This window comes from Grampus griseus (genome assembly GCF_964374135.1).
Source record: "Grampus griseus genome assembly, chromosome: 5".
Classification (NCBI taxonomy): Eukaryota; Metazoa; Chordata; class Mammalia; order Artiodactyla; family Delphinidae; genus Grampus; species Grampus griseus.
In genome coordinates, this window is record NC_138998.1 from 48,171,079 (window position 1) to 48,195,278 (window position 24,200).

The 24,200-nt window shown below is 44.1% G+C and overlaps 1 protein-coding gene across 1 annotated transcript in view; it reads right to left on the bottom strand.

Annotated features, from left to right (window-relative positions):
* The window catches only part of SLC7A14 (solute carrier family 7 member 14), a gene marked incomplete at both ends in the record, with an annotated part of 67,203 nt that overhangs the window by 15,594 nt on the left and 27,409 nt on the right, over positions 1-24,200 (bottom strand). The window contains 5 exons of the mRNA XM_082654173.1: positions 6,890-7,767; positions 9,952-10,160; positions 12,683-12,829; positions 21,409-21,626; positions 23,309-23,545. Coding sequence (XP_082510299.1) covers positions 6,890-7,767; positions 9,952-10,160; positions 12,683-12,829; positions 21,409-21,626; positions 23,309-23,545 — 1,689 coding nt within the window. The remainder of the gene's footprint in view (positions 1-6,889; positions 7,768-9,951; positions 10,161-12,682; positions 12,830-21,408; positions 21,627-23,308; positions 23,546-24,200) is intronic.

Below are 24,200 nucleotides of genomic sequence, written 5' to 3' on the forward strand. Positions count from 1 at the left end.
TTTCATTGTCATTTGTTTCTAGGTATTTTTTGATTTCCTCTGTGATTTTCTCAGTGATCCCTTGGTTGTTTAGTAGCGTATTGTTTAGCCTCCATGTGTTGTAGTTTTTACAGTTTTTTTTTCCTGTAATTGATAGCTAGTCTCATAGTGTTGTGGTTGGAAAAGATGCTTGATACAATTTCAATTTTCTTAAATTTACGGAGGCTTGATTTGTGACCCAAGGTGTGATCTATCCTGGAGAATGTTCCGTGTGCACTTGAGAAGAAAGTGTATTCTGTTGTTTTTGGATGGAATGTCCTAGAAATATCAATTAAGTCCATCTGGTCTAATGTGTCATTTAAAGCTTGTGTTTTCTTATTTATTTTCTGTTTGGATGATCTGTCCATTGGTGTAAGTGGAGTGTTAAAGTCACCTACTATTATTGTGTTACTGTTCATTTCCCTGTTTATGGCTGTTAGCATTTGCCTTATGTATTGAGGTGCTCCTGTGTTGGGTGAATAGATATTTACGATTGTTATATCTTCTTGGATTGATCCCTTGATCATTATATAGTGTCCTTCCTTGTCACTTGTAATAGTCTTTATTTTATTTTTTTTATTTTATTTTTTTTGCGGTACGTGGGCCTCTCACTGTCGTGGCCTCTCCCGTTGCGGAGCACAGGCTCTGGACGCACAAGCTCAGTGGCCATGGCTCACGGGCCCAGCCACTCCACGGCATGTGGGATCCTCCCAGACCGGGGCATGAACCCGTGTCCCCTGCATCAGCAGGCGGACTCTCAACCACTGCGCCACCAGGGAAGCCCTAGTCTTTATTTTAAAGTGTATTTTATCTGATATGCATATTGCTACTCCAGCTTTCTTTTGATTTCCATTTGCATGGAATTTCTTTCTCCATCCCCTCACTTTCAGTCTGTATGTGTCCCTAGGTCTGAAGGTGGTCTCTTGTAGACAACATATATATGGTCTTGTTTTTGTATCCATTCAGCCAGTCTGTGTCTTTTGGCTGGGGCATTTAATCCATTTTCATTTGAGGAAATTATTGATATGTATGTTTCTGTTACTGTTTTCTTAACTGTTTTGGATTTGTTTTTGTAAGTCTTTTCCTTCTCTTGCGTTTCCTGCCTAGAGAAGTTCCTTTAGCATTTTTTGTAAAGCTGGTGTGGTGGTGCTGAATTCTCTTAACTTTTGCTTGTCTGTAAAACTTTCGATTTCTCCATCAAATCTGAATGAGATCCTTGCTGGGTAGAGTATTCTTGGTTGTAGGTTTTTCCCTTTCATCAGTTTAAATATATCTTGCCACTCCCTTCTGGCCTGTAGAGTTTCTGCTGAAAGATCAGCTGTTAACCTTATGGGAATTCCCTTGTATGTTATTTGTTGTTTTTCCCTTGCTGCTTTTAATATTTTTTCATTGTGTTTAATTTCTATTAGTTTGATTAATATGTGTCTCAGCATGTTTCTCCTTGGGTTTATCCTGTATGGGACTCTCTGCATGTCTTGGACTTGATTGACTATTTCCTTTCCCATGTTGGGGAAGTTTTCAACTATAATCTCTTCAAATATTTTCTCCGACCCTTTCTTTTTTCTTCTTCTTCTGGGATGCCTATAATTCATTGTTGGTACGCTTAATGTTGTTCCAGAGGTCTCTGAGACTGTCCTCAATTCTTTTCATTCTTTTTTCTGTATTCTTCTCTCTGGAAGTTATTTCCACCTTTCTATCTTCCAGCTCACTTATCCATTCTTCTGCCTCAGTTTTCCGCTATTTTTTATTTAATTAAAAAAATTAAAGTATTTTTAATTTCAGTTATTGTGTTGTTCATTACTGTTTGTTGGCTCTTTAGTCCTTCTAAGTCCTTGTTAAACGTTTCTTGTATTTTCTCTATTCTCTTTCCAAGATTTTTGATCATCTTTACTGTCATTACTCTGAATTCTTTTTCAGGTAGTTTGCCTATTTCCTCTTCATTTATTTGGCCTTGTGGGTTTTTATCTTGCTCCTTTGCCTATAAGATATTTCTCTGTCTTCTCATTTTGTCTAATTTACAGTATTTGAGGTCTTCTTTCCCTCGGCTGCAGGGTCATAGTTCCTCTTGCTTCTGTTCTCTGCCCCCGGTGGTGGGGTTGGTCCAGTGCCTTGTGTAGGCTTCCTGATGGGAGGGACTGGTGCCTGCGTTCTGGTGGGTGGAACTGAGTATTTTCCCTCTGATGAGCAGGGCCATGTCATGTGGTATGTTTTGGGGTGTCTGTGAGCTTACTATCACTTTAAGTAGTCTGTGTGCTGATGAATGGGTTTTTGTTCTTGTCTTGTTTGTTGTTTAGTGTGAGGCGTCCAGCGTTGTTAGCTGCTGGCAGTTGGGTGGAGCTGGATCTTGGATTCAGATAGAGGCCTCCAAGAGAGCCCTTGGTGATTAATCTTCCCTGGGGCCAGGAATTCTCTAGTGGTCCAGCATCCCGGGCTCAGTGCTCCCACTCCAGAGCCTCAGGCTCGACTTCTGGTTGAGGGACCATGACCCCGCGAGTCGCTCGTCCCAGACAAATGGTAAAAAGTAAAATCATACAAACAGAAACAAGGAAACACGCACACACACAAAGAAACAAAAACAGAACAAAATAAATCAAATAGCAAAACAACCAGACAAACAAAAGAACCCAAGAAGAAAATCAAACAATTAAGAAGAAAGCTGACAAAAACCCCGAACCAAAAAACAAAACCAAAGCAGAGTGCCAGCTGGAGAATGAAGCAAAGAAACAAAGCAAACCAACAAAAATGATGTTAAAAAAAAGAGAAAAAGAGAAAGGGGAAAGAAGACAGAAGAGCAGAAAAGCAACATAGAAACAAATATTTAAAAAAATAGAAAATATATTAAAGAAAAAAAAGACAAACAAAATCCCAGAGAAATGGTGAAAACAAAATCAAACAGAAACAGAAACGAGGAAACACACACACACATAAAAGAAACAAAAACAGAGCCAAATAAAACAAAAAGCCAGAGAACAACAAGACAAATAGAATTCAAAAATGAAATCAAACAATTAGGATTAAAAGTAACAAAAACACATAACCTAAAAACAAAAGCAAAGCAGTGTGCCAACTGAAGAAGAAAGCAAGGAGACAACAAAGTGATAAAAATGATTAGAAAGATAATAAAATAAAATAAAAAGGGAAAAAACACAGGACAACAGAAAAGCAAAGTATAAATAGAAATGTATAAAAAAATTTTAAAAAAGTTATACAACAGAGATCCCAAAAGACTAAATAAACAAAACAAGAAAACCCCCCAAAACAACAAGAAACAAAAAAAGAAAGAAAAGGAAACCAAAAAAAAAGCTAGAACCAACAACAGAATGAATCAAAGCATAATAAAGTCAATAGTAATAATTATGTTTCCATGGGGTGTCTGCTGTAAGTGTCCTTGCACACGCCGTGAGCCACAGCCCCCCTCTGCCTCCCCAGGAGGCTCTCCTCTGCCTCTGGGCTGGTCTCTGGACCTGCTGTGAGCACTGTGGGGACCACTCAGGCTCTGATCTGGCCCAGTTCCTGCATGTGCTGCCTCCAAAGTCCACAGCTGCCAGAGCTAGACTGTTGTTTTTTTTTTTTAAATAAATTTATTTATTTATTTTTGGCTGTGTTGGGTCTTCGTTTCTGTGCGAGGGCTTTCTCTAGTTGCGGCGAGCGGGGACCACTCTTCATCGCGGTGCGCGGGCCTCTCACTGTCGCGGCCTTCTCTTGTTGCGGAGCACAGGCTCCAGACGTGCAGGCTCAGTAGCTGTGGCGCACGGGCTTAGTTGCTCCACGGCATGTGGAATCTTCCCAGACCAGGGCTCGAACCCATGTCCCCTGCATTGGCAGGCAGATTCTCAACTACTGTGCCACCAGGGAAGCCCTAGACTGTTTTCATTTGTGGGAACGCTCAGTGTCTACTCAGATATTCTATAGACGCAGGGTCTATCTAACTGATTGTGGGGATTTAATCTGCAGCTTGTACCGCTGGTAGAAAGATTTTCCATCTTCTTCCTTAGTCACCCCATCCCTGGGGTTCAGCTTTGGTTTTATCCCCACCTCTACATGTGGTCCACCCACAGGAGTCTTGTCCTGAGTCTGCCTTGGAGCTCTTGGGTCTGCCCCCGTGAGGACCAGGCACAGAGGTGGTATGACTGCTTGGATCATGGGAGCCCCAGGGGCGCCAAATGTGCAGGGAAGCCGGCGGCCACGGGTGCAAGAGATATGGCCCTAGCGAGGGCCTTTTCTGCCTCCCGGCATAAGGCACATGAGGGCCAGCCCTGAGGGGGCTTTTTTTATTGTCACTGGCAGGTGCTGGCATGTAGGTAGAGAGAGGCTACAGTAATGGCTTCTCCCCCTGTGTGTGACTGATCAATAGCACCCTGCTTCCATGGCAGTCCAGTCTTCCTCCCTAGGCATTCCCTGCTGCAGATTTCCTCCCTCCCATCCCCTCAGTCCGTCTCCCCACAGCCAACAGCAGTTCTCGCTCTGAGCCTGTTCTCCAGTCCTCATGCACCAGCTCCCAGCCCCTTTGCACACCTGTGAATACATGTCCCAGTCCCGGGCACGTATGTCCACAGTATGGACCGTCTGTGTGTTTCTCACTCGGCCCTGTCTGCCACAGACTGGCCACTTCACCGTCTTCCGACAGCCTCTAATGCTTCCCCTCTGTCCCAGTCTATTTCCCCGTCAGAGAGGGGTTTTCCCCCAATTCAGGTCTCTCTCCTCTGTTTCAGCTTCCTCTCCTTGGGGTGCAGGTCCTGTCCTGCTTCCTCTCCTCCTCCTTCTCCCTTCTTTTTTTCCATCCTACCCAGTTATGCAGGGATCTTTATAGTCCTTTCCAGTGTCCAAGGTCTTCTGCTAGTTTTCAGCTGGTGTTCTGTGAGAATTGTTGCATCTACAGATGTATTCCTGATGCATCCGTGGAGAGAGATGAACTCCATGTCCACCTACTCTCCACCATCTTGAATCTCCTTGACTCACTTTTAGAATTTAAAAATAATCACCAGATTCATGGGAATGTATATATTTTTCTAGTATTTGTGAAAGTGAATCATAATCATATAATATTTTTTAAAGTTCATTCATATACTCTCTAAAATCGGTCCAAATATTAACAATGGAATAGTCACCACACTGTGGGTAACACTGTACTAGATGTTGGAGGCTTCTTCTAGCTTAAATAGTCCAGGAAAAGATGAATAAATTCATGTGTATTTGTGTTTGTGCCTTCATTCACTTGACAAATACATGACTCTAATACTTCTACCCACTGCATTCATTTCTACCCATAATAGCATCTTTCCATTGGTTAGCTTCTTGTTCCAGTGGAAAAATGTTTAAACAGAAAAGAGAGATTGTGAATGAATCATATAAATGCTTAGAATTTTCATGAGTCGGTGGGGTCCTCTCAAGAGATCCCTTAAAGTCTAACAAGGGATGAGGCTTAGGGTAGTGAAAAATTGGTACAAAATGCTTACAGGAAGGCATAGGATGGCCTTCGGATGTGAGGAGTCTTCTGGGAGACATATGTTCTTTCCTTTGAATCCTGTGTTTTCCCCCCACTTCCCTCTACCGAAATCCTATCTTATAGGCCCAGTTCAAATTCTACCTCCTAAGTCCTTTCCAGCTATTCTGACTGGAAGTTTCCTTTTTCTCATCTGAAGAGTGCTTTACAATCATAGGTATTTATTAAGCACGAACTATGTTCCGGCACAGAGGTCACTGGGTTGAACACCCATATCCCTGACCTCAAGGAGTGGATGGGCTACAACTCAATGACTCTCTATGCTGCCTTGCCCAGGCTGGTTGATTCACACATATTTGTCTTGCCTCCCTTAAGGCTGAGTTACTTATTCTTTACTTTCCTATTCCTCAGAGCACCTAAGGACTCTCCTTAGCTAAGTATTTGTTGCCAGAGACCTCAGGGTTACCAAGTTGTATAGGAAATATAAAAATAATAACTAAGGAACTTTAAAATTAGTCTTCACTTAAACATCCCTCTCAAGTTATCATGAGCACCAATCCCCAGCAATTTCGTAAACATCGGTGATGGTCATATAGGATAAACATGTAATGTGAATATAATATAAATTGATCCCAAAGGAAAACTAGAAATCTTAGGAATGATACAGGACTTCCTGAAGGCAGTGAAAGTGAGTTTAGAGAGAGCAATAGTAATTCACTCAAAGCTGTGGACGTTGATGACCCAGCAGAGTCCTATCAGTTATCAGTAGAAGGAGAGAAAGCAACAAGGATGATGGTATGATGGGTACTTCCCAAGAGAATGATCGGAATATCAAAGGATGAAGAAAGATCTTGGGGAAAAAATGAAAAACTTGAATATTTTGCAAAGTCAACAAAAAGTGAGGGCTGTTAAATGGTGCCATGATACAATTTTGTCAAAAAACTGTGCCTAAAACCCCATACTTAATTCATAGTTTGCTCATTTAAAAAACATGGCATGATTGATTGCCATTTTAATTTTGTTGAACATAAGGTAAATAAAATTTTTCATAATTTTTAGTTTCTAAGAATTCCAATCAGCCTTTCCCACCCTCATTTTTATATGTTATTTTTGTCCTTTTTAAAAATGTGGATTCATTTTAAGTGGACTTTCTATGATACTAATTATCCACCAGAAGAACATCCAGTAATAGGATTCAGTGAAGTGATGGATTGATCAGTATCTTTCTTCAAAACTCACAACCAAGATCATAACAGGCAGAAAGGGCACAGCTGGCTTTTTTGACTCTAAAGCAGGAAGTAGGGATCCACAGAACCAGCCAGATTTCTCTGGAATAGTGATGCCCAGCCCAGCTAGGAGGTAATTTTGAGATAAGCCTGATCAAGGTCTTAGAAGGGAACTCTCAAGGCTTCAAAGGAAGTTGCTTACCCACAAAGCACCAGACCGCAAACCGGATCCACGTGATGGTGGAGAGCTTTAGCATGAGATAGATGTTCACCAGCATGGCAAAGGCAGGCACAAAGGGGAGACAGGGAGCCATATAGGGCAGCTTCTTGGGGTTCTCTGGCTGCTGCAGGATCACAAACACCAGGATGCTGATCAGCAGCACCATCAGAATGACCAGAAGGATGGCCCACCAGCTCTGCTTTGAGATGTAGTCGGAACCAAAGATGATGAAGGAGCAGAAGATGAACATGAGGATGAAGAGCAGAAGCACGCAGATGGTCACCGTGTGCCCTGTAGCTGCTGTGGGCCGGTCCATTTTGCCTGGAAGGCCCAGCCGGATCCTCATGGTGTAGTAACGGGGCCCAATCAGCTTCTTTAACTTGATGAGATAAATGTTTTCAGTTTCATCAGCTTCTATGCCTGTGGTCATGTCCACGGTGCCGTAGTTTGGGTGGTTGACGTTGTAGGTCGACTTGTCTGATTTCCCTATGAGCATCTCGTTGTCTCCCAAGGATGGTAAGTTCTTAGCCCCACATGTGTTGGTGGCTGGGCCGGAAAACTCTTCCCCTTCACTCACAGGAGAGCCAACTTCCTTCTCACAGTCAGCCAGAATGCCCTCCTTCTTCTTTGTGTGCTCCTGAGACAAAAACTTGACAAACCCGTCAATGTCACTTTCTGGTTGGTATCGAAGGAGCAAGACGCAGACAGAGACCAAGGTGTAGGCGAGGAGGGTGCCGATGGACATCATCTCAATCAGATCTCTCAGGCTGACTAATAGGGAGAGGAGAGCCGCCAGGAACCCCGACACAATGCAGGCCACCACTGGGGTCTCTGTGTAGGAGCTCACGTGAGCCAGGAACCTGAAGGGAGGGGCAAGCAGAGGGTTCACGGTGAGCTACACGTGGGGATTGATTCAGCATGGTTTAACACCTCCTGGTCCTGTTTCTCCAGCTTACTTCTGGATTCACTGCTTTAAATACAGCTGCTATTCCCTACCCCAGGATTTGGTTCCCGGAGTAGAATTTAAACAGAATTTACTTTAATTCCTTGAGTTTGAGCCGAACTTCTCTATTAAAGTTCCTACTTCATTATGTGATGTGATGGGTTGATTGAATCTAGGGGATTCTCAGAAATCCAAATTGAAGCATAGGCTTTGCTATGAAGAAGGGATACTTGGCAAAGTCATACATCTGCTTGGGGGTCCTCTACACCTGTGTTACCCGAAGTGTGGTCCATGGATCAACAGCATCAGCATCACCTTGGAACTCGTTAGAAATATGTATTCTGAGGTTTTACCTGAGACCTACCATGTCAGACTCTCTGGGAGTGGGGCCCAACAAAGTCTACACTTTAAAAAACCTCCAGAGGATTCGGATTTATGCCAGAGCTTGAGAAGCACTTGCTGTACAACAGAAGTACAGGGATTTGGTTGGCAAAGTAGTACAGTCGTTGAGAACATGTGCTCCTGGATGAAACCTAAATCCGGCCACTTACTAACTGGAGAAGATAGAGAAGACCAACAAGGGTGACTGAGTGGCACCCTTCTTTAGCAGTTCCTGGAGGCTTAGGTAGGTTCCCGCCCTCCTCCTCTCTCATTCTGGCACTCCCTGCTCCCTCCTCTTCCATTCCTCCCTTATTTCCATGTTTCAGTCCATGAAACAGGAATATAAACTGTGCTCGGAGCCCCAGCATCTTTCCTCTCGGTTTTCTTTGACAGCTGAAAAACGTTTTGGGTGTGTGAAGTTGTCACACCTCCACTATGGTCAGCCTTTTCTTTTTTTTTAACATCTTTTTTTACATCTTTATTGGAGCATAATTGCTTTACAATGGTGTGTTAGTTTCTGCTTTAAAACAAAGTGAATCAGTTATACATATACATATATCCCCATATCAACTCCCTCTTGCGGCTCCCTCCCTCCCCCCTACCTATCCCACCGCTCTAGGTGGTCACAAAGCACGGAGCTGATCTCCCTGTGCTATGCGGCTGCGGGGAGGGGAAGGGTAAGCTGGGACGAAGTGAGAGAGTGGCATGGAAATAATGTACACTACCAAATATAAAATAGGTAGCTAGTCAGCATTTTCTTGATCTTTCCAGCTCCCCCAAGGTCACAGCTCGGTGGTGACCTCAGGGGGTATGCGGAGGAAAGGGTGCAGAATGTGACAGCCGATGGCAGAGATAAAGTCCCTGAGCTGGATCCCTCTGCACTCCTGAGAGCTCCTTGGAGGTTTACTCCTTGTTTTGTGCGCTTGAAGAATGCCTTCCCTGCAAGCTCTTCACACAGTAGACACTAGGAACCAAGAGATGGGGCCACATCCCCTTTGTACCATGGGCAGATAGGCTACTTCATAGCCAGCTTAGGGGGCTGGAAGTGTCAGTGTACTGGTGTGGTTAAAAGTCTGGTTGTCGGGATCAGACAGTCCTGGGTTCAAATCCTGACCCTGCCACCCAGCAGCTGGGGGATTTGGGGCAAGTTTTTTTTTTAACCTCTCTGAGTATATTCATCTAGTATACTCTTCTGTAAAACAGAGTTATTGTGCTGACTAAATGGGATACCATATACCTGGTATACACAAATGTTCAATAAATGGTAGCGATTGTTGCTACTGTTATTAGGCTCTGTTCAGAGGGTCTTATCCTCTCTTTGATTGTAACTGTGAACTTTTTCAGCTTCAGAGAGGGCAGTCATCAGGCCTCAATCTGAGGGCAAGCCTCAGATGCCCCTGGGATGGGTTCTTCCTTCTGGAGGCCACCCAGTGTAGCATTTTGGCACTCATCGTCTTTATACAATGTCAAATAAGAGGGGAGGGGGCCATTGGGGGGACATATTAGTTTGTTGCTAGATTGAGGGACCCAGAGTCAAACGGAGGGGCTGTTTTAGGACCTAAACTAATATCACTCAAACCCTTTGCCAAGATATATGACAAGTTCCATTGTCTATGTGACAGGCACTCACATCAGAATTACAGTCAGGCTGACAGTGGGTGACAGTCTCCCTGGGCAGGCCTGGAAGAATAGAATAAATGCCACCGAGCATAGCCCTTACCTGAAAAGGAGCCCATCGCCAGCCATGGCATAAATGATCCTCGGCATTGGGAAGAGGGAGCCCAGCAAGCTGACTGTCAGTCCTGCAACCGACCCGATGGCCACTATGAATTTTGCAGCATAGAACCCACGAGCCACAAACATCTCCATGAGCGGGGATTCCGTGTCAATCGCGTAATATGGCACCATCAGAGTTAAGATCATGCTCACCTGTTAAAACAAGAGGAAACATGGCTGGGGGTAGAGGGGTCTGTCTGAAGCATGGATGGAGGTCCCATAGGAGAGGAAAGAGGCCTGGTCCTGCATGGGAGCTGGGGTCTGCCACTTCGTGGCACGTGCCTTTACTGTAGACCAGTTATTTGGCCTTTGGAACGCTCGGTCTCAGTATTTTCTCCCCACATGTGAATTTAGTGGACTAGACCAAATCATTTGTAATATCTCTCTGTGACCCTTTTGTATCTGAGGGATAAGTCTGCAGGTATTTCAGCTCCATGAGAGCAGAGCTACACTGATAGTTCAATGAAGGGCAGATATTATCCGATGGAAGGAGCTGCAGCCTAAGGCACTAGAGCCAGGGCCTGGCAGTGACCATGAGCACCCTGCCCACATGGACAAGAGTCTCATTTCTTTTATACTTTCAGGGTCCTACAGGATCTTAACTGTACTAGATCTTACCCTAAAGACCAGAGATCAAAACTCTAAAGATAAATACGTAGGAGATCCACAACCGATTAACTGACGGGACTCATGTTTCCATTTCCTCTCTGTAGCTCAGTCCCAGGAACCAGGCAGGCCAAGAAGTAAATTATGGCATCAGGATGGAATCCAGTACTACTGTGGGCTATAAGACCACTAAGGCTATTTCTCCTCACATGTCATAGATCTGCTGTAACATCCCTCCCGTCATAATTGGCCCCAGGTGATGGAGCCGCCAGTCCTAAGACCAGGTGCCCCCTGGCCTGTGAAGGCCAATCCTGGCATCAGTGAGGGAGTCCAGAGCCTGAAAAGGAGAGAGTGGTTCATTTCTAGATCACCTCTTTGCCTGTTTCTCAGGAGCCAGGATCCTCCAGTGAAGCCATGCACCACTAGGGAGGACAGCAGGATGAATGACCACAGCCCAGCAATTTGACTTTTTCCTGGTGGTAGAATGGGTGCCTGCTGACCAACACAAGACCAAACAACCCCTGAGGCATGGTTAGGGCCCACGTATTCTAAAAGGGAATCTTTCCCAGCAACATCGGGGTAGACCTGAGGAGAGAGGGATAGATTCTTACAGCAACTCTCAGAGTGTGTCCTGCCCACATTAGATTAGGATAGGCAAAAGTTGGTAGATGCGTAGACATATTCTGTAGTCTGTAAAGCACTCTTCTAAGGAAGGAGCTGTGATTATTAACTTTACTGCGTGTGCTACAATGGTTGACTACTGGAAGAGGGGAGGTATGAGGGAGGGGGAATGCAGAGCAGAGTGTCTCTGCTGCTACCCCTGCCTGCTTCCCCCACCCCCAGCTGCTCCTGAACATTCTGTCTGCAGGGCTAATCAGAGTTGGATAAGATGAAGCCAGTTGCATGTGTGTGCATGGGGCGGGGGGGGGGGGGGGTGATAACTGACCTATCCATAAAGGTTTGGGTGGGCAAACCACATCCAGTGCTGCTCTCATGTTTTCCTTTGGCTTCCAGGACAGTCCTGTTTTGCAGCTTGCCTTAATGATCCCTTGGCCTGGTTTCTTCAGGTTGTTGCTAAAGGTGTCTTTCCGGTTTTTTTGGTAGGGGTTGTGAAGAGGTTCTTGTCGCATGCCGTGGCAGCAGGAGCAGCAGGGCTGACGCGTGCACCCCGGCTGCTGGCTCCTTCTATGATAATTGTGGTGGCTGAAGTGAGTTGGACCTCCAGGACTTGGGGGGATTTGTGTAACCACACATCTGTAGGCTTACCAGCTGGTCCTCTCCACTGCCAGGGGCTGAGGGGGATGTTGCATGTGGCTGAACTATTTCTGTGATAGAAATTCTGGGATGGGAGCTGAGAGGTGACACATCAGAAGTGTGAGGAGTGTCTGAGGGACGTGATCCTCAGGAGACAGCCTGAAGGCTTCATTCTAAGGACTTCCCTTGGCAGGGAAACCTGAAGAGGCAAACTTGAGCCAGTGTAAAAAGAGGGAGCAACTGGCAGAAAGAAATTACCTCTCCTCCCACTCTGCACCCCCCAACCCACCAGATTTAAGGGAGAAGCATTTCTAGAGGATGATGAGTTCTCTTTCCCCACCCTGGGAGAGCCTTGTCTCTTTGCTGCCGGGAAGCTCCCAGAAGACAGAAGGGCATTGAGGAGGGAGCGCAGAGGCCCACAGTGCCTCTGCTTGCACACCCACCCGTTACTGCCAGCCTGTGATCTGAGCTCCTTGGACGGCAGCCCACTCCCTGCACACTGTCCCGTGGGCAGCAGCGGACACCAAGAGCCTGTGCATAGGACGGAGCAGGGATGGGGGCCATGGCTGAAGTGAGGACCTGGGGCTTCTCGCGTCTCCAGTTTGGAGCCCTGATTTTCTCCTTGTCATTGGTGGGTGGGGTGAGCTTGAGCCAGTGTAAAAAGAGGGAGCAACATGAAACATATGTGTACAAACACCTAGAAGGCACAAGTAAAGGATTACTTCCTGACAGAAGGACACCCAGTCCCAGAGCCACATTTTAAGGTCAAATATGAAAAGGCCATGAGGAGGGTCACATAAGCATTTGGTACTTACGGATACATATGCTGTCAGGCAGATGACCAGGGAGGCAGTGATAGCGTAAGGGATGGATGTGTTGGGATTCTTGGCTTCCTCTCCAGTGGTGGCGATGATGTCAAAGCCAATGAACGCATAGAAACATGTGGCTGCTCCTTGCAGCACCTGTAGGGATGAAGACATTTATCAGACTCAAAGTGTCAGGGCAGCACCAGGGCCTGACGTGGTCCCCAGAATTGCCTGGTGCCCGGCAACCAGTACTGAGTGGTAGAAGGAGTAACGTGGTAGAACTTGTGCTCAACGCTTGAGTTCTGATCTCTACTTTCTAGCTGTGTGACACTGGGAAATTCCCCCATGTGTAAAATGAAGATAAGAAGGATTATATCCAAATAAAAACGAGGTCATTCAACACATTCAAATAATTTTTGGGAGTAAGTGGGGTTACAAATAAATCAGTAAGTTGGCTATCCCTGTGTCTTGGGGAACTCATTAACTTCTTTGTGCTCTGTTTTCGTTCAGTGGCTCTCAATCACAACCAGGGTCCGTATGACTGCCCTTGGGAGATGTTTGGAAATGTAGGGAGGTACTTGTGACCGACGCAGAGACATGGGGTGGGCGCTTCTGGCATTTAGTGTAGGGGCGCAGATGCTTTCGCACAAATTGTCCTGCGCAGATTACCATTAGTGACCCTGGCAGATCATTTCCAGGGCATCGTCCGGATGTGAAACGATATAAAAGATTTTCAGATCTTCAAATCGTGTAGTGTCTTTCATGGGAAGACAGGTAGAGACAGTTTGATTTTACTGTTCCTTTTGGGGGCTTGAGTGGCCTTGTTGGGCTACAAGCCAGGGGCAGGAGGAGGAGTGAGGCAGTGTGAAGCTGAGGAGGTGGTACCCAGTGACATCTGCTGGATGCCTGTCTGACAGGGGCCTGTGTGATCCCAAGGGTGGCTGTGACTTGATGAGTCAAGCAGTGAAAATCTTCCACTGAGGAGTGTGTGACTTTCTTCCAAAGAACCTATCGAAGTTTAAATTATGTTTTCCCACCTTAGCATTCTCATTATCAGCTGAAAGTAAGAAATGTGCCTCTTTGAATGCTTGGGGGTGTCCCATTTGGGGAAGATGAAAGAGATTTTTCTGGGCTTTTGTGTATGGGGTGAGGGCATTTGGCAACCTGCAAGCTCTAGCCAGGGGGCCAGGAGTGAGGCTCATTGTGGACTGACCATTTTTTCCTTTTCTCCATATTCGGTTTATAAATGATGAAATTCTAAACACGTGCCAAGCAGACACCTGTCCCTAAATTTTCACTCTTACCTTTCCTACTGACTTCTCAATAGGTAAAAGACAAAATACTGAGACCTGGAACCCACAAGAAACATCACAAAATAGAAGATTGTCTCAAACTTTCAAAAGCAACCTTTGCTCATCTGTAAAATGAGTTGGTCTCTTCTACAGTCTCTCCTGTCAGGACTTTAATGCTTCAGTTCTCTAACTGGAAGTTCTTATTCTGGGGTCCATGCAATTCGCATGGGGGAGGGTCTGAGAATTTTTCAGAGAAAAAAATACATCTTTCTTTTCACTACCCTTCAACTGAATGTTATCATTTCTTTCAATTATGAGTGTAGGTGACTAACAGTACCTGTCACTTTGTCACCAATAGCAATCAGCTATTTTCCCATCGTATTAGTTGTTGCAGAGATCTTGAAATACCACTTGTGCTCATTGTGACTTCCAATTTCTGTCAGTTATTAGACATAGATATTAATATTTAAAGCACTGATAACAAAGCACATCGTTATATCACAATTTAAAAATATTTTTATAACTATATTTCAATATACAATTGACCCTTGAACAACATGGGGGTTAGGGGTGCCAACCACAGCACAGCTGAAAATTTGAGTATAACTTATACTGGCCCTCTGTATCTGTGGTTCCCCCATGTACTCGGTTCCTTCATATCTGTGGTTCTGTATCTGCAGATTCAACCAACCACTGACCAGTGTAGTACTGTAGTATTTACTTCTGAAAAAAAATCCACCTAAGTGGAACCGCTTGGTTCAAACTCGTGTTGTTCATAGGTTAACTGTAATTGATTTCTTTCGAACTCCTATGTAATTAGGTTATTCATTTATAAACACAATTTATACATAGTATAAACATAATTCAAAAGGGGTCCATCGGCTTCACCAGACTGCCAAGGAGTCCACTGCACACAAAAAAATCCAAGAACTCCTGATCTATTCTAATAGAAAGAACTTCTCAAACAAGCAGTTGTCACCAGAGGGGTACTTTCTGGGAGAGGAGATAACTCCCAATTTCACACCAGCGAAGTCCTCCATTAGAGGACGTGGAAAGTGTCTTTGGCATCCAGACAAGAAGGTCAAACAGATCTCACCTCATCGTACGTGGAGGTTCACAGGTTTGGAAAAGTGCTTGTTTTCATTTGTCTAAAAAATGTCTCTGGTGTTCAGGGATGAATGATTACTGGGACTGTAGGCTCGCTAAGCTGCTCCAATCAAGGAAAGCCTTGCTTTAAGACAGCTTCCAGAAAACAATCCTGTCTTCTCTTCCTTTAACATCTTTCTTCCCGTACACACACACACAGACACACACACGCACACACACACACACACACACCCCTCTTGTAAATCATACAGTGACCTTCTCTGACAATCAGTCTAAAGATGCATTGCTCCCGATTAGGATGTCCCACGGCTACGGTGCCATGCCCACTTGGTGTGATCAGTGCTGGATGGAAAGGTCATAGATACTGCAAGAGCTCCCTGCTGAGGATAGGTGGGTAGGAAGGTCCTAAATAAGAACTATAGGGCCAGTCTACCCTGGAAAAAGGTGAGAGGTCTGTAAACCATGCCATATGAAGATTAACTGAGGACCAGGGGATATCTAACTGAAAAAGAAGACTCAGTGGAAGATACCTCCAGACAGAATTGGAGGGACACCTTCCAATTTTGAAGGCTTCAGAGGGAATCACAGAGCCATGCAAATGGGTGGCATAGGACTTGGTTAGGAGTGCAGATTCTGTAGACTGTCAGACCTAGGTTGGTTCTGCCAGGTACTAGCTTGGTGACCTAGAACAAGTTCCTAACCCCTTGGGGTCTCATTTTCTTTATCGCTTAAATGGAAATAAAAATTGTGTTTAGCTCGTTGGATTGTTGCAGAGATTAAATGAGATAATACAGTCAACCACAGTCATAGAATACAATAGGTACTTAATAAATATTCCTCTTATCAGTAGTATTTTTATTACTTTTATAAGTTTTTCTAGAACAGATGAAACCAAGGGCACAAATTCCTCCTCCTCTTCCTCGTCCTCCTTATTTTTTCTTTTAGAACTTGACACATTTTATTAACTGTTCCCAAGAACCAGGAACTGTGCTTGGTGATGTGGATGCAGTTATGTGCAAAAAGCACTCTGAGCTTGACTTCCTGGGGCTTGGAGTCTAGAGGACGCTGCACGACCCGAAATGCTACCTTGACTGTGGTAACAAACTGAACAAGATTAATAAATATCTATATTGTTTGTAAAACACGGATACTACTATTTCCCAGATGAATGAAAGAATGGATGGCAATTACTGATAATGATTAGATACCAGAAAATTAACTATGATCAAGTTGGGAAGAGAGAGAATAAGTTTGCAAAGAGAATATCTGTTAGCCTGAACTTGCATGTGTAGAACTAGAAAGAAATTATGGTTGAAGAAAGACTAAACAGATCAAAGGTAGGACATCTGGAGGTTCTACTGCGATAGGCAGGACACGGAATTTAACTCAGATGGTTCAAATGAATGATTTCAGTGAAGGCACTCTAGGGGTCAGGGCTGGGAAGAAGTGAGGAAGAAATACCCTGGCCTTGTTCTCTTCTCACCTTCTGATCTGATGATACCTCCCATTGGCTAAACCCAACAGGAAGCAACCAGCAGGGGGTCTTCTGGAGCACAGAACAGAGCATGAGGGGTAGAGAATGGATCTGGGGACTGTGGGCAAATAGGGAAAAATCAGCGCACCTGCCAAGATCAAACAGACTCTGGCCTAACAAGATATAGATTAAATAAACAGATTATGTAAGAAAAGATAACACAATTAGCAAATAGGGTCACCTTTTTACCTGAGTTAGTTTGAATAAGTTCTTCTTCCTTGTAAGCAAATAATTTCTGGTAAATACAAAAGAACCACGAAATGAAACTGTGTATGGGTGTGTCTCTACCCAAATACCCACTAAAAATGCTTTCCACTTCACTCTACCCAGATCTCAGATCCGGCCTCTGGTATTTACGATTAGGATACACTTCCATGCATGAAAGAATGTGTGTGGTACCTAGGGGTGAGCATCTGTGAATTAAATTGGTGGGTGAAGTGTGTGTGTGTGTGTTTCTGGGTTCATCTGTACTTTATCCTAACTTTCCTTTAATGTTTTATATAAATAAAAAAACCAATATTGATTTTTATTTGATGACATTAATGGAAATTGTCTTCCAAAGTCCACCGGGTGTAGCTGCTCAGCCAGGCGATCCAGATGGCTCCTTCCCTCTACAGAGGTTTGTGGGGAAACAGCACGTCCCTCAGTTGCTGGCGGGCCGCTGCTTAATTAGTTGACAAAAGAATGTCATTGCTGGCCTGCTACTCAGCGTCTGGGATCCCTAAACGCTGGCCCTCGTGCCTTGCTGATATTTGAGAGGCATTAGGATGCGGCAGCTCTCTGTATTCTGCCTTGGCGTGTCTGCCAGATGTGCCTAGGAGATAATTAGGCACATTTTTATAATTCACTCTCAAGGTCACAAGACAAAACTCCAACTTTAACAGCATTTCCTTCCACCCTCATGCTCCAGATCTATTAGCAGCCTGTCCACAGCGACAGTGGAATGTGCTAATACGTTCCAACAAGTGGATTCAGATGTGGAGACATGGGAAACAGGTTTTCCTTTGTTTGGAGGCTGTCAGCATTCCCCACAAATACTTGCTCTGAACCATTTTCCTGGGAGCTATTTGTGCTGGTAGAGTGTCTTATTTGGTTAAAGAGAAACCATAAGATAGCATCGAGAACAAATAACATATAGCGAATATGCATCCAACAATGTTCAAGAGCTGAGGAATTGCAGATGGAAGCAGGGGTTCAGCTGAGGGCCAGCAGTTACTTGATATAGGGAAAAAAAGTGTTTGTTGTTCTTAAGCTCTTCAAGACCAAAGAAGCATTTGACCCAGAACCTGTAAGTGAGTAAACCATTCCTTATGCTATTTTCTTTGGAAGGAAGTGGTTGGAGCAGGGAAAGAGTAGGCTTCTGAGGGGTCTATGGCCAGAGGATGGATTGCTCTTTAACTCTTTCAGAGTCCTTGAAAATTGTTTCAAGTCATGTAATGGTATCCTTATAAACCACTCTGCCCACAGTGGTTTCCTTCATCCCGTCCTACCTAAAAGGATTGAAGAAGAAAGTGGACTGGAACTCTGCACTAGTTCCTTTGTCGGGGTGGGTCAGAATTTCCTTAAGGAGTGAAGAAGTTCATGAAGCTGCCAAGTAGGCAACTCGATTTTGTTGACAATTGTCAGATGACAGTAGGGAGTGTGTTTATTCACTTGGTGGATGACATTCTCATGAGAAGGTGTCAGATCTTAAAAAATAGCCTCCATATTCAGACTGGCCTTGCTGGACTGGAAAAGCAACCTGAAACCAAAGTCAAGAAAGAACAGGTCTAGGCAGTCGGCTGTGGAGGAAATGTATAACGCAGAAATCCAAGGCCAGGCAGACAGCAGAGAGGATGAGTCAGCATCATCTTCACACTGGGCTGTCCTTTGTGCTCAGATGATGTTTTTAGGCACAGCCACTAGGACATACATTTGAATTTCTTGCAGGGAATATGGATTTGCAGTGAAAAATCCAAAATCCCAGCCAAGCTTTTTTGGTGACCAATGACAAGCCTACTCCAGGTAGACGTTTGGGTTGGAGTGAGGTCAGTGGCCAAAGGTGCCAAAAAGGACAGTTGGTTTGATGCGTGCAAACCTGGGCGTAATGGAGTAAATAAGGGCTTTGGCTCATCTAGGACTGGGATTGAATTTCAGCTCTATAACAGTCTAGATCTGTGATCTTAACTTTTCTAAACTTCAGTTATTTTGATGTAAACGTGGAGATCATTGTACTTATCTTGCAAGGCTGTGGTGAAGATTAAACGAAAAGTGTGTATGAAAGAGTATGTCATAAGGAAAAAATGGTTAGGGATGGCATCCTTCCTTTCTTTTTTATGCCTTGATTTCCGATTTTCTTTTCTTGCTGTAGAAGCTAGTGAGACCTGGGATTGGGTAAATGGGAAGCCCCTAAGCCTAGCTTGCTTAGCTCCTTCCGTGATGAGGCAGCTCCTGACTGAGGAAGGATGTGGAGCCCCTGAGCAGGGAGAGGAGATGCCCCCAAAGAGAATAAAGACCCCAGAACAAAGCACAAAAGGAAGAGCTAAAAGACTGGTTCATCTTCTTCAGCATGGGCAAAGGGTATTTACACAGAAGATATTGACTATTTCCAGTCTTCACATGGGGCCTAGACTACAGTGTGTGCCGTTTAGATAAGTTCTTAGGGAGATTTTGAAAATTAAACATGATCTGAGTAATTAAGAAGAGTTTTCAGATTGCTTTGATATGATGTAAAATGCACATTTGGCCTGGGCCGGCTTAACTATACCCCCATCTTAATGCTCCTTCTAGCTCCAAGACCCCAAGACTTTGTGAAGGCTTAAAGAAAATGAAAATGTGACATGTCAGATTAATTACATTCTTACTTTTTTTTAAAAGACGGCTCAGAAGGGAGGGGTCATCATACATAAGGCACTCAGTGTAGTGGAAGGGACTTTGGAGCCACACACCTGGGTGGGAATTTCAGTCCTGGCACCGACTAGCTAAATGACTTTAGGCAAGTTACCCAGCTTCTCTGAGCCTTGAATTCTCTATTTGTAAGTTGGGGATAGCAGCACCTGCTTTAAAGTTTTGTTTTAAGAGTGAGATAATATTCATAGAGCAGAATGCTGGGCACCCAGCAGGTAGTGGGTAAATTCTAACTCCATCCTCCTGTCATGATCGCTGTTGCTAACCACACAATGTGCACATAAAAACATCTAAGATTTTATTCTTTTTTTGCAAACATTTGGTTGTCATTAGTTTTACCACTTGATAGATGAGAAAACCTGAAAGCACAGAAGTTAACTGTTGGCCGAAGTCTTGTAGTAGGTCCATGACCCAGTAATTTCTTACATTGTTAAGAAAATGGTGAGAACATTTTCATGTGCTATGATGAAAATGCAGTTGAGTTCTGGGAAAACATTCTTTCTTTTTCATTATTACAATTTGTTGTTTTCTTATTTGATAGGAAGGGAACGATTTGTATCATAAGAAAATATAGGCTTGGGAATCCAGAATGGGGTTAACAGTGTTTCTTTGTCTCTTCTTCTGGTTTTAACCAGTTTTAGGATTTATTCACTTCAAGAGGGAGGGATGAACTCTGCAGAATTCTTACTGATAAGCAGAAGACTAGAAATCTTGGCTTAAATTGCTTCCTTGCTTGTTTCTCTGCATTGAACAGCGTGGCATGGTTTAGAATACACAGAAGTTATTTTGAGCTATTTCTGGTCCCTGGACCTCTTGGAGGAAAACCAGTGTAAGCAAAATCTACAAAAGCAAAACTGGTGGAATCCTGGACTTCCTTCTGTCACTGATTCTGGGTGGGTGTGCCTCTCCCAGCCTCAGTTTATTTACCTGTTAAGTGAGGGGATGGGACCAGGTGACCTCTGTGATCCCTTCTAACTCAAAATTCTCTGATTTATATTCTACTATTTGAAAAAAAGAAGAATGAGCTGGTGAATTTTACCAATAAATCCATAAAGTAAGCATTTTTAGTCGTGCTAGAGAAAGAATCCAGGTGCGACTTAGAACTAGTACTTCTCAGTATAAAGAATTTGCCACTCGGACCTTCCCATCTTTCTTTAGCATAAACCACACCATCAGGTCACAGGAATGAGATCTGAAAATGTGCTTTTGGTCCAGCGCACTCTCTTGTCAACCCACAGACCACACCAGGTGGGCTTCTCTGCTCTCAGACCCCAGCAGAACTCTCCACCTTGGGTCAAATGTTGGGATTAGATTTGAAAACTGTTCTTTTCTTTTTCCATACCCAGGCAACACTCATGCTTTCCTCACCTGCCCACTCTCCTGGCCTCCTTTACTGCCTTGTGTATTTACGGACTGTCTGAATAGACTGTAGAGAGATTCTGTAGGACTGAGCTGTTCATGTACAGGCTATGGAGTCAGACAGTCCTGGCTTTGGGTCCTGACTTGGGCACTTACACTGTGTGCGTAATAGCAAGTCATTTGACCTCTCTGAGTGTGAGTTTTTTTCATCTGTAAGACCAGAATGTAAATATCCTCCTTGCAAGGTTATTAGGAAGGTTAAATGAGATATTATATGCAGAGCATTTAGCGTAATATTAGGTATATTGCAAGTGACCAAAACTTCAAGTCTATTATTGTTTTCCACATAAAATAGGATCTCAAATGTTTGTGAAACAAATAAATAAAAAAGAACCTCTTCTTCAGAGCATTCCAATTAAATTCAGATAAAAGGTGATGAAAAGAGTGCCATGAAGGTTATGAGACAAGCAGCATTTTCTTGAAAGTATGTCTCAGACTGTCACAGGGTGGATGGCAGAGCGTGCAACAGGTACACTGGGATTTAGGAATGAACTCACCCCTGACCAGCCGTGGGGCAAGAACTGGCCCTCAGACCAGTATTTCCCATTGATGAAGAAGCAGCCTGCAATCATGATGAACACCCACACTGCCAGGTTCAGCACATTGAGTACGTTGTTGAAGCCCACAGAATTCTTCACCCCCAGTGCGACAATGATGGTGACGATGACTGCGATCACCAAAGCCAGAAGGTCCGGGTATGATTGTTTTCCTTTCCCTAGAGTGGAAAGACATGAGCTAATATTGTCCAGGGAGAAAAAATCCCAGGCCTACCCCGGTGCATCTGCACTCAGCTCAGAGAAAGGTGGTCAGTTTGTTACGGAGGGAGAAGGAACTCTGTGTGTGTGTGTGTGTGTGTGTGTGTGTGTGTGTGTGTGTGTGTGTGTGTGTGTGTGTGTGTGTGTGTGTGTGTGTGTGTGTGTGTGTGTGTGTGTGTTTGTGTGTGTGTGTTCACGTCCACTGTGGTCCACAGGTGTCTATTTGCAAATGGGAAGGTTTTGGTATATAGGTGAGGCGGCCTAATATCCTGGACCAAAAATTGGGACACATGATACGACAATTACAGCAGTGCCTATGGAACCATCGCATGAAACATCCAAAGTCAGGACTGTCCCAGGACATTCAGATGTATATATGGATCTGACATGTTATTTGAACTGTTTTATCTTCATTGTTGTTTAGTTTATAGTCCATAAATTTCTCTTTGTTAGCAAATTTAGAAATACGTGTCTTTGAAAATTATTGGAAGAAGGGTGTTCTTTCCATTTGAGTGAATGTGGTTGCGCAGAAGATGGCCGGGGAACATGCCCCGCCTTTTTTGGTCTTGTCTGTTGGCCAGTGGACTCCTGCCCTCTATAGAATGGAGACGGCACTGCCTCCGCAGTCACACTCCTGGATTTCAGCTGAACTCTTGCCTGTGACCAGCTGTGTGGCCTTGGGCAAGTGCCTCCTTTCTCCGGACCTCATCTGTAAAGTGAAAGGGCGGGCTACCTGATTTTGGAGGACACTTTCAGACCTAAGATTCTGTGAAATCATTATACCGAGAAAATGTGGTCTTCATATTTTTTATCTTCTCATGGTATCTAGGTGCTCAGCATTTTGGTCAGTTCTTCTGAGATAGGGGCACCAAAGTCAAATGACTTGCATGCAGCCCCTGAATTAGTCCCTGGAAGTTCTGGGGCAAGACCCCAAAGCCTCCTCAACTACTGTTTAGCTTCCCTTGAATGTAAAGGGATAGTCAGACATCAGGATGGAAAGTGGATGGTAAGTGAGGCTCAGAGCCTGAAGTGTCAAGGTGTTTGTTACATGAGCTTCTGATTATTTAGTATTCACTCATTTTGGTTACTCATCCATTCTGTTTCTTTTAGAAATATATTTTCTTATTTAAAAATTAATGCCTGCTTTTTTATGAAAAATTTTTAAAATGTTCTAAGGAAACCACTGGAGAAGTTCCTTATAGTTCTTTTTCCTGTATTAGTTTTATTTTTATATAGTTATTAACATGATGCACGTCCAGTTTGTATCCTTTGTCATACAGCATCGCATCAAAAACATACTCCATGCTATTACAGCAGTCTTCCTGGTCTTCCTTTTAATTGCTAGCTCTATAGTTTATAGATTACATAAACTAGCTGCCCTAGTTTATGTAATCACTGTAGAATGTTTAAGCTGTTTCTAATGTTTTGTTATTATAAATAAGGCTGTGATGAACATCTTTTCATATAAAGCTTTTATGGAAACTAGAATAATTTCCTTAGGATAGATTCAGAGGGGGAATTACTTGGCAAAAGATGTATTAAGGCCCTGGATACATTTTGCCAAATTGCATCCTGAAAGAGGAACCCATTTATTTGGCTCAGCAAGTTTGCATGTTGGGGTTAGAGTCTGTGGCAGTCTCACCCAGGCCGTTGAGGGTCCCCACGCTGTCCGCCATCCGGCGGCTGACCGTGTGGTTGGCCAGTGAGTCAAACATGCTGCTCAGAGCGCTGGCGCCGGCCGCGGTGCCAATCAGGTACTCCAGGATCAGGTTCCAGCCGATGAAAAACGCCACAAACTCCCCGACGGTGACATAGCTGTAGGTGTAGGCCGACCCGGTGGTCTTGGGGACGCGGACTCCAAACTCTGCATAGCAGACACCTGCATGGGACACACACATGGATGATGGATTTCAGAAGGTGAGCTAAACTTCTGGTGGTTAACCATCTTGGGTAGAGAATACTGGAAATCTCTGGGACCTTAGAACAAATAGGCGAAGTTTTATATAAATGAATCAATTCAAAGTTCTAATGTGTTCCAGCTTCACTTCTGGAAAACTTTTTAACCTGAATGAATGCCAGAACTAATTCTAAGGAACTATTAGAAGCTGATCCTTTTCATTAGGAAAACTCCCGGTTATTGTATGTGTCTCTGTCATTGTTCCTTAGGTGTCAGGATATCCCGAGTGAACATGGATCTAACTCATTATGACCCCACAATTGATGGCAGCAGGGTTAGGTTATGCTAGCCTTCTTCTCTTTCATTTTTACCTGTTACAAAAGGTGTTCCTCATTTGAGAGTGATGCCTCAAGCGACCCTCGAAAATCCTGTACTATACTGGCGGGTGGGTGGGTGATAACAATGCAAATATAAATAACTGACTAGTTATTAACTAGGAAATTTAGTGCATACAAAAGATAATTTTATGAACACTTTTAGAGTGCCTACTGTGTGCTTGGAAAGGTGCCAAGTGCTGGGACTAAAAAAAGACAAGTAAGGCAGGGCCCTGCCTTCAAGGGGAGCTATACCAGGAAAT